General features: G+C 42.5%; 2 protein-coding genes across 3 annotated transcripts; one reads left to right on the top strand and one right to left on the bottom strand.

Moving 5' to 3' along the window:
• Window positions 1-741: 741 nt before the first annotated feature.
• On the bottom strand, window positions 742-4340 carry LOC143005407 (opioid growth factor receptor-like). Of its 2 annotated transcripts, XM_076156815.1 has the most exons (8): window positions 3573-4340; window positions 2753-2812; window positions 2610-2639; window positions 2444-2498; window positions 2267-2345; window positions 2106-2172; window positions 1877-2025; window positions 742-1775 (listed from the first exon to the last, which is right to left on the bottom strand). In XM_076156815.1, exons 1-8 carry the CDS (start codon window positions 4122-4124, stop codon window positions 1448-1450), a joined length of 1320 nt encoding a protein of 439 aa, XP_076012930.1. In that variant the 5' UTR covers window positions 4125-4340; the 3' UTR covers window positions 742-1447. The 2 variants fall into 2 exon arrangements, with proteins under 2 accessions (XP_076012930.1, XP_076012931.1); XM_076156816.1 differs by lacking the exon at window positions 2610-2639 and having other exon boundaries at window positions 2444-2524; window positions 2749-2812.
• A 2787-nt stretch (window positions 4341-7127) lies between these two features.
• On the top strand, window positions 7128-9386 carry LOC143005452 (potassium channel subfamily K member 9-like). Its single transcript, XM_076156866.1, has 3 exons — window positions 7128-7410; window positions 8410-8691; window positions 9043-9386. Exons 1-3 carry the CDS (start codon window positions 7128-7130, stop codon window positions 9384-9386), a joined length of 909 nt encoding a protein of 302 aa, XP_076012981.1.
• The last annotated feature ends 1495 nt before the right edge of the window (window positions 9387-10881 follow it).

The following is a 10881-nucleotide window of genomic DNA, read 5'->3' as shown; positions in this document are numbered from 1 at the left end:
GATCTGTAAATCTCAAATATTGTACGCGTCTACAGTAGAAAACAATCACACAATCCACGTGACTTGATGTACTGATTAGGTTTTGACATGGTCAACATTTTCCTTTTTAAAATAGTTTTTTCACTCTTGATTCACTGAAATTACAACCTTGCAGCAATTTATCAAGTTATTGCACAAACATTAAGTAGACGGGACTTCTGTCTTCCGTCTGAAGGGACTAAGGTTTGAAATTTAGGGGTTTAAAAAAAGGGGTTAACCTGTAAACTCATTTAGTCCTGTTGGATCCCTTTTCCACCTTCATTGGGACTTCACCTCAAAACTAGTAAGTTCAGACCAAATCAGACCCACCCATGGAACCACAGCACTGATCTATTTATAATCCTTGGGTGGAATATGTTTTAATTTCGCTTCAAGTAGTTACAAGTTGTCTGTTGTTGCGAGGCCTGTTGGATGAACTTCCAAAATGGAGGGGGCTTATGGTGAAGAAATGTACAGCTATTACTGGCAACACTTCTACAGGACGTCAATTTCAGGCTTACTGCTATTGCAATCTCATAAAGCTTGAAGCATCTTTAGCACAGTGTTGAACAACAATCAACCTCATTAGGAACACCTGTGTAGTAATCACGGCTTTGAATTATTTAAACAAATTGAAAATGGATGCTAAAATGGAAGTGTTCATATTTTTGTTTGTTCAAACAATGTTGTAGAGAAGACGAGTAAGAGAAACACATGACAACGTATATCTGAGAGTTTTTATTCCTTTTTAATCGCAACGCTGAGTTGTACTGCAATATAAGCAATTTTCAAAATGAGAATGTTATACAATTAGTTTAGTTATACAAATCACACGGGTGAGTGATTCTCAAAAGAATTCTTGTACATGTAGAAAAAGTTGAATTCAGAAAGAAACAGAAATAGAAAATGTTCCATTAAGAAAGTGTTCCATTTAAAACTGAGAACTAGACCTTGAATAAACAGGAGAAAGGGGGAAAAGAGAAGAGGTGGGGAGTACATGAAAGAGGTGTGTGTGTGTGTGTGTGTATACTATAGGGGTCAGGTAGGACAGGGCTGGGATAATAGGCTTCATAAGGCTTGTGAGCGATCACATGATTGAGTGCAAACACTTCTGCTGCTGCTATAATCACATGTTTGGATTGTAGGATCCAAGAAGAGTTCCAAAGAACCACCCAACAGCTTCACTTCATGTTGTCTTCAAGTTTTACTATCAGGATTCAGTGCGTTAGTGTCAGTCAGTGGGATTGGTTTCACTGCACAGACACTGTTTTAGTGTAGCGCTCAGAAGCGTTTCAGACATAATCAAATTTTTAGCCAATAAATAACTTTGATTTTGTGGCGTTCCAGTGTAAGTTTGTGTGTTAAATGACCTGACGATTTGCGCTGTTGTGTCTGCTATCTGAACTCCATACAGGCATTATACATACACCTAGTACTCTTCAGCATTGTCTTCAGAAATCATTTCACGCTGGTGGTTCTGGCGAGACCAGATCAACTGTATTTTGTGTGGGCACCACACAAATTCATCTTGCGGGTAATAGTGCGAAAAGGCAAACTCGATCAGACTCCGGCGTTTTGTCTTGTCGAGAACGGCAAAGACAAAGTAGTTGAGCACACTGTCCTTGACGTTTTGCAGTTGTCCACGGACCAGAGTCTCCTCCAGGAAGAATTTAACCAAAGGTGCCTGGTAGTGAGCAAGACCCAGAGTTCCAAGGCACTTAAGGATGCGGGTGATGCGCAGATTGTTATGAGTGTGTCTACAGAGCAATGCAAAAAACAAAAAATTCTTAGATTTTACTTTTAATGTCTTGATTTAATTAGTTTAACCTACTTTTTATTAAAATTCTGGGATATTAACCTGTCCATGTTGCAGAATCTCTCTCTCCAGTTGCGTGCTCGCTTGACCGCTCCTGTGTTCACATCACACAACTCGATCCCATAGAAATCCAACATCAGCTTGTAGGACTTCAACAGGTTGTCCATTGCAGTGCTGTCTCGGAGGAAATCCTGAGGGAATGGAGGAAATTCATTCAGAACACGACGCTCTTAGATCAAACTGTAACCGCCAGCACCACCTTGCTGTTTACCTTGATTTCCTCATTTGTCAGTGGAGTGGCTTCACTATTCATCCCTGGTTCTTGCAGTGGGAATAACCTTGGAGAAGAACAAAAATCAATCAATGTTTGATCTGCAAGTACACAAGCTGCTTTACATTCAACATGACTGCTATAATTACAGGTTAACTTACCACTGAATATAAGAGTGCACGTACTCCAGTTGGTCATATTGTCCATACCACACACGGTGAAAAACATCTATGTGGACTTCTGATTACAAAAAACAAACAGAAATGCGGAAAAATGTAAGAAAAGATACACGATACATAAGTGCTCACACACATATGAGATTGATTCTCCGGGCCTACCATCAGGTGCAGAGGTCCTCAACCCTTTGTAGAATTTCAAATTAGGCTTGTCGTCCTGAGAAAAACAGAAAATGTAAATAACTACACAGAGGACAACAAAGTCTATTTTTGAATTACTTAATTAATTAATTCAAACTAGGCAATAACCTGTGTGAAGTTTACTTACTTGATGCCACATTAAGGTGCTGCTCCTACTCTGTGGGAAAATAAATTGAGTGCAATATGAGCAAATGTTTTAGCTTAAACGTGGGACATTGAATATGTGAATAAGAGAGTGTGTGTGTGTGTGTGGCTAGGACAATGACTTACAGGGTAGTTGCGTCTGTAGTTCTGCATGTCTCTCGCTGCATTTTTGAATCTGTTAAACTTCTGCTTGCACACAATAAAGTCAGTGTGAACAGTGGCTGAAGCATTCATAAACATTGAAAACCCTAAAGCATGGTCATTAAAATACATTCATCTCACAGGGACAAGTTTATTTTATATCATTTGACACGTGATTGGTGGAATGATCTGTCAACATTGTACTCCTGACCTGTACTGTCCAGCGCTTGTTGTGAAATACAGTATGAGTTGAATCTCTAAACACATGAGCACCTTTGCTTTGAGCAGAGTGTGGACTTTTACATGTGGGTCTTCACACACATAGACCTGGGACATATATAGGGCCTCGCTTTGAAGCCAAGAACCATTCTCAACCAGTGAAAGTCTGTCACCCCTCCCCCTCCTGTGTTCACCTGTGTTTACTCTATGTCAGATAGTTTTGAGCTGTATCATTTCTAATGTAGTTTTAGTTTCTACGTCTCACTTAAACGTTTGTATTTCTATTCAGTGAAATGCTTTGATCCTTTTACTTTCAATTACACTTCCTGATGAGAACCTTGATTGTGGGCGGTGCTCCATGTGTGACCCCGCCCCCCGGTGATAGGCCAGTAAGAATGGTCTTATTTACATCTGTGCTTTGTTTCTTTGGACGCTACGACACATTTATTATAAATCTCTCTCTCTCTCTATGTATGTATGTACGTATGTATGTATGTATGTATGTATAGCATAATGATCTTTAATGTCTATTCGTGTACACCAGAAGACTGTTATATATGCAGAGTGGAAGCCTTCGGTCACTCACATAGTTGGACACTCTTGGTTTCACAGACCATGGGTTGGTTTCACGTGTCCTCTCATAGTTGGTCACCGTCTCCCAGGTGGAGTCATACTCACAGTACAGCTCATCCGTCTCATCTACTCGATAATCTCTGCTGTCACTCTCCTCCTCACTCTGCTCTTCCTCTTCCTCTTCCTCTCCTCCGAACATGACCTCCTCTGTGGGCTCTTGCTCGCACTTGGCGGGGGTCTTACTCCAAATCTTGAGATTTGCGGGGGGCTCCTCCGTGTCCTGTGGGACTTGTCCCGATAGGGGTTCGCTCGTCTCGCTTGTTTCCGGATCACCGGGGATTTGCTCCCCTCGCCTTCTGAAAGTTAAGGCCAAATAGCTGAACAATGCGGTTATCGCCTTAAAAACGCTGCGGCGGTTCCACACGGCGACACAGAATCTGCGCAACCATTCCCACACATTTGTCCATTTAAAACGATATATGCCCATCTTTCGCAGATGTCTGACCGCTGTGATTTCGCGATTTTTGTATTTTTGGGATCTGTTTCGGTTTCGGTTGTTCACCATAACGCGCGTTTACAGGAAATCAAAACTTTAAATTTGCAAACCAAACAAATACACCCGAACAATAACGCTCCTCAATGAAATTGAAAAATGAAGTAAAATTAAGATCCGATCCACTAAGAGTATTCTCCTCTTGTACTCTGTAACTTTGAAGTTGAACCAGACGCATTCAAGTACACGCCCGTCTTTCAAGCTCGTGGTGGGAGGAGGAATCGCCAATGTTACTTTCACTTTAGGTCTTACATAAAAAACTTATTTAAATTTTACTTTATTCAAATTTTATTTAAATAACGTGAAAGCAGTACAGATGTAGGTACACATTTGAATAACTCATATTAAAGCATTCGATAACGTTCAACTCTGTGCTTTTATCCCTTTATCCTACTTGTCAAATTGAAATACCGCAGTTTCTCATCTTTCGCTAAATGACACAAGCAGGGGTGGTTTGTGTATGTGTGTGTTGGGGAAGGGGGGGGGGGGGGGGTGCAATCTCATTTTTAAAATGCAAACAAACTGCATTTCTCGCGATCCTTATCACGAGACTGGTGAGTTTAGCGCCCCCCTCAGGTTGATAGCAAAGCAGCATTGAGCAGGTATGAGATTGAAGCTCTGCGTACACTGCACGTCATCACGTTACTTAGGGATTTAGCTCTTCAGGATGTTCACACTTTCTCAATGTATGTTAATCATCTTGGCCTTCAGGTGCTTTTGTGGAATCAGAACAGTGTGTGTTTTACCAAATAGAACATCATATATCTAAATTGTCATTGGTTGAAACATTTTTCATTATTATTATTATTTTTTTTTGTTTTCCTCTGTCTAACCTATTCCCTTATGTAGCCTCTTTACAAACGACATTCACAAGTAAACTCTAGTGCCAAATCAATGAATAAACATTAAATAACATTCAACATTATGTTTGAACTCTGTCGCACAGAAAATGACACAATTGCTGTTTTGAAATGCTGCGCAGTTGAATGTAATTCAACTGCTCACAACATTGATTTCAATAATGTCTCTGCAGTCATTCCAACCAACCACACCGAGGCCCCATCACAGTGGAACTAAACACACTGTCACTGCCCTTTCGGCTAATAAGCTGAAAGAACTGTTTACATTTGCTGCAAAGTTCAAACCTGTTTCCCCTCTGCGACACTGTGGACTTTTCACCAGAGGACTCTTGCCTGTGCTCTTCCATATAATGTATGACTCCTTGTTACATAAGCAACGTTTTCTTTTTTTTTCAAATCATAAAAACTACTTACATTGTGGTAAAACGCATATATAATCACCATAAAGACTGTCTTTATGACTCTGCACTCACCTACCTGGTATCAGTGCAAAGATAGCACCATGTTTGCAGAATAATTCCCTGTCTCATTTGCTGCGGTGATGGCCCCTGGACAGATGAGTGTCTAGACTCCAGTCAATGGACATCCTGCTCTTAATGTCTTCCTTTGTACGATAGAGGGATGCGTGAACCTGGCGAGCCGTCCTGCAGAGCGAAGAGATATGAGATCAGTACATCAGATAACAGGCCGTCATTACTTCATGCATGGCAGTATTAGACTCATTAAACTGTTCATTAAAGAGTCTCCTGTCCGTCTGAAGGATCGCACAGCGCCACACCTGCTGAGAGTCCATTAGTCAATCATGACTTTGCAACATTTTTTTCTCTGGGTTATCTTTAGTTTTAGTTATTACAGAGGCGAAATTGACATGAAATTCTCTTGAATGATAATGATTTAGGCAGTGTGCACTCCCATTAAGTGGACTTTGGGAAGCCTGTTATCTCTCTGAGAGGTAATTGCCCAGAGGGGGAAAATCATCTCATCTGCAGCCTTCAGTGTTACCATCTGCATGGCAATAGCTTTTATTTGTCTCTACTGAAAGTAGACACAGTTCAGTGCTCTGCCCCCTCATGGGCAAGCTGAAAACACAATCTAGTCAGCTATATTTTAAATGGAACGAAAACAATAAATGTGGACTTTAATGGCAGATCTTGTGCTGACTGCATGCATGAATAAGTCCCATAGATAGACGGGAAGTTCATGCAGAATATGAAGCTGAATTAACTTAGAATGTTGCAGCAGTCAGCGCACTGGCTGCTTAATCTGCTGTGAACCCAATTAGCATATTATATCAGGCAAGACAGTTAGTGGATGCCAATGAAAGCACAAATACATTACACACAAACACACACAGGCACAAGTGATCACCACTGTCTGCCTGCGCTTGTTCTCTTTTGCTCAGCCGGCATGTTGGACTCGTAAATGATGAAGACCCCATGGATCACTCAGTGACTAAGTGTGCTTGATAAAGGTCAATGCTGCCGCCATGATGCTTCAGCACTCAGAGTAATACTTTAGTGGAGCATATTGTGAATACTCTGCACATGAACGCTTCACAGGGCAAAATAATCAAGGGTGCAGGAGTAGGGGAAGGCCAGCTGTTTGTGCCGTGCCTCTCTGCCCCACTCTGCCACACACACAAACACACATAAAGTTGACAATATTTTAAACACTTATATTTGGTAATTACAGTTACATTTCAATGCTTTGGTCAGATGAGTAGTCCAGCCTGCAGGGTTGTGTAAACAGAAGAGTGGATCCACGTGTGACAGTTTGGGCGGCTTTTGTGTCAGAGGCCATGTGATCACCTTTAAGCAGTGTATCACATCCTATATGGAAATCCATGCTGCTGCCAGCTGCTCAGCTCAGGTGACTTGTGCAGTCATTAGCTTTGGTGCCATTTCACCTGATCACATGGATCTCGCTAAATAGGACATGGCTACAATTTCAACAGGTAACAGGTTGTAATCCTAGGAGGCCAGAGGGGCCCCTGAGACACACCTCCTCAGTGAGGATGGATCAACGCTGTCCCTGCATCCTCTTGGCCTGATGTGTGTGTGTTTGCATCCTCTCCTCCGAGTTGCAGCAGCAGCAGCAGCACGCAGCAGGAGCAACAGGAGCAGCCCCCGTCCGGTCAGCGCGCAGGGAGGTGAGGATGAAGGCGCAGAGCATCAGGACCATCTCCCTCATCCTCTCCATGATCCTCTACCTGCTTATAGGAGCCGCAGTGTTTGACGCGCTGGAGTCGGCGAGCGAGACGTCTAAGAAGAAGCAGCTGGAGCAGAGGCTGGACGAGCTGAAGCAGAAGTACGGCTTCACTGTGGAAGACTACATGGAGATAGAGCGGGTGGTCCTGCTGTCCGAGCCGCATCGCGCCGGGAGGCAATGGAAATTTGCCGGATCATTTTACTTTGCCATCACGGTCATCACAACGATTGGTGAGCAAGTTTACGTCTTTTTTTTGCAATCACGAGTGTAGGAGTGTTTTTCTGCGCGCGCGCGTGTGTGTGCTTGTGTGTTTGAGCACTGTCCTGGGACCCTAAGTTGAGATGAACCCCGTAGAGGGTCAATGTATGGGAATGCCAAGTCCATCTGCCATATACGATGTAACTAAACTTGAATTTGTAGTTACGCATACAATACGTCAGTGCTACTTCCATATATGGAATCTAAATGTTTTCATTCATTTACACGTGCACATCAATACGCACATACATCAATATACTGTATGTCCAGTGGTACTATTTAGATGTATTTTGTTTTGACTGTTAAAACTGTTTAGGGATGTTAAAAAAGTTGTCAAGTTATAATATAATATACAATCATTTTGCAAAGTTTAACTTCACTATTATGAGGGAAGTTAAGAGAGATGCATATTCTTTGATTGTTGTCATAAATCAGGAGAACAGCAAATTATCAAATGCAGGTAGGTTATACGTTCAAAGATATGGCATTGTGCTGATTTTGGTGTATTTCAAATCAATTCAGTAAAGCAATGTGGGTCATGTCAATCTGTTCCTGCCACATGATGTGTATCATAAAAAGCATAACCTTCCTTGTGTTTTATCACTGTAAGGTAATATAACATAGATACAGCTGAAGACCCATCCTGCAGCTATCCTCTAACCTATCTAACCTAGTTGTTCATGTTATCTCTAAGTACATGAACAACTAAGTTACAGAAATCGGCTGTCAGATTTATTGTTACGGTTGTTTTACACTTTCATTGAAATCAAGCAGCACATAGTATGATTATAGTGCAGGAGAGGTTTTGTCCTGTAACTTAATGTATTCTTAAGCAACCCTCCACACTCATGGGGCAGCGTGTGATTCTCAATATGTCTTGGGTGGAGTAACCTCATCCTTGCCTTACAGTGTTTATATAAAGGACCAGTACTTTACATGATATGACCGGCAGTGTCCCTGTGACTTTGCAGGCTATGGCCATGCTGCTCCACGCACAGATGCTGGTAAGGCCTTCTGTATGTTCTATGCGGTCCTGGGTATCCCTCTGACCCTCGTCATGTTCCAGAGCCTGGGCGAGAGGATCAACACTTTAGTTAGCTTCATACTGCACAGAGCCAAGCAGTGCATGGGCCTACAAAACACAAACGTGTCCATGGGAAACATGGTAGTGGTGGGTCTCCTGTCCTGTATGAGTACCCTGTGTGCAGGGGCTGCAGCATTCTCCCACTTTGAGGACTGGACCTTCTTCCATGCCTATTATTATTGCTTCATCACGCTCACCACAATTGGTTTTGGGGATTTTGTGGCCCTGCAGAAGAAAGATTCCCTCCAGAAGCAATCGCCCTATGTGGCCTTCTGTTTCATGTATATCCTGGTCGGGCTGACGGTCATTGGAGCTTTTCTTAACCTGGTGGTCCTGAGGTTCCTCACTGTTAGCACCGAGGAGCCCGTGGAAGGAGCGGAGCAGGGGGCACGGCCTAAACTCTCAATAAGCGTGGACGGGGAGGAAATGCAGCCGGACAGGGAGTCGTCAGAATGCGATGGAGATACAGAACTCAGAGAAGGGAAAGGTAGACAGAGCAGCCTGTGCAATCTGTGTCTGCCCATGGAGGGAGGCAGCAGCCGCACCAACCTCCTGCCCTCTGCAGCACAGGAGGATGGAGAGGGAGGTTCAGAGAGACGAGAGCAATCGGAACCACCTGCGGACAGCAGGCTCAGCATCTTGTTCTCCTGCATGTGCTGCGACGTGGACGCGTGTGACGGCTCATCTCAGTCTAGCAGTGAGTACGCCGGCTGCCATAGCAACCCCGTTTTTTACAACTCCATCTCCTACAGGGTGGACCGGGCCTCGTGCAGCTCCTGCGGCATGTCGCCCCGGGCCTCCCCCAGCAGCACGGCTCTCTGCCCGGCCAGGAACAACCCTCACACCAGGAGAAACTCTCTGTGACTGTTTGGGAACTTTTGACTCACACTTTTTTTTTTTACATGTCACAGAACTGATGTGACCTAAGACCTAATTCTAGTTTTCTGCTTGGTGGGCAAATTTTCCTGTGCTTTCCTTGACAGTAGCATTATTTGTTTGTTCAGACACACTGTAGCATAATGTCAAAGAAATAGTTTATAATGCAATTTTTCTACCTTTATTGATAAATTAAAAATGTGTAGAATAAACAATTTGATATCTGCAAACGTCTTTCGCAGTCATTACTTCTATAATGACACAATGTGTTGCAACAAATGTGACCAAGCAAAGTGTCTAGAATGTCGTCATCTGTGACCTACAGCTTATTTCCAGGGAGCCATCATTGGTTTCTTCTAATTGGAACATACACTCCATCAGTCTGGCCTGTTTCCTAGGTAACATTCCCATCCCCAAGTGCTTAGTGTGGTGGAAACTCCAGCACGGCACGTATGGAGCGGTGAGCAGTGCTTGTTTGAAAGCAGCATCCAGTCAAGTTTGGATACAGTTTACATGCAAAGCAGTTTTCATCTTTATATTCTGGTGTTGTTTCTACAGGGGAAAGTGAGGGAACTGGCAGCAAATGTTAATCTGTTGAAAATGATGTTGATTGTTTTCCCTTGTAGATGTGCATTTGAATCCCACATTGTGCCTTTTATTATATAATTGTAAATATTACTCTCTAGATTTATTAATAAACAATTTGTAGGAACTGTTGTGCCCTTAATCAAGGCAATCCATTGACCTTTGATTATTATTATAAATGTTTGGCATGTATATCATATCTGACATAATCATGTCTCTTCGGTCGTCTTGTGTGCGCCAGTTCTTCTCACCTCAGTTATACAGAAACCCACCGGGTTTCATTCTGGCCTTTCAAATTAGTGGCAGATTTTTAGCTTGGATGCAAAGTGGTCAACGTAATTAAGTCCCAACAGAAACATTTGGAGGCCAAAAGGGTAAATCATGGTTTCAGTAAGTCAATCAGGTTTATAAATACGGTGCATGATCCCAGAAGAGCCACATACAAGCCTGTAAAGTTGAAAATACAATTCTCATCTGTTGCTGGACTGTACTTTGACACAGAGGAGTGTTTTTTCACAGGCTCAATTAACGTTTAGTGTTATATTTTTGAAGGGACCGATCGACAGTGAAATGTTATTTATGTTGTTGTTCCAATTCTTTACACTAGAGAGCAGCATTGGTCTAAGTAAGCATTTATCTTAATATGTCCTCAAGAGTTACGTTAATGCAACGATAACTTGGAAGCGTTCGTAGAAAGTGAAAACAGCTGTGCAAGAACCTGATACTCGAGCAGGAGGTGAAAGGTTCTCTTTTCAGTCGAGCATGTAGCAACATGGAAGCTTCCAGCGCAATCAAATACTCAATGTGTGGCATAACAAGATTAATATTTTTCATTACCACCCTATTAATACAGCAAATCGTGCCTTATTTTATTCATTTTTGATGCCTCTACATATGG

This window comes from Genypterus blacodes, unplaced genomic scaffold (genome assembly GCF_046128005.1).
Source record: "Genypterus blacodes isolate CSIRO-AG114 ecotype Tasmania unplaced genomic scaffold, CSIRO-AGI_Gbla_v1 ptg000070l_1, whole genome shotgun sequence".
Taxonomy (NCBI): domain Eukaryota; kingdom Metazoa; phylum Chordata; class Actinopteri; order Ophidiiformes; family Ophidiidae; genus Genypterus; species Genypterus blacodes.
This window is presented reverse-complemented; position numbering and strand designations above follow the sequence as displayed.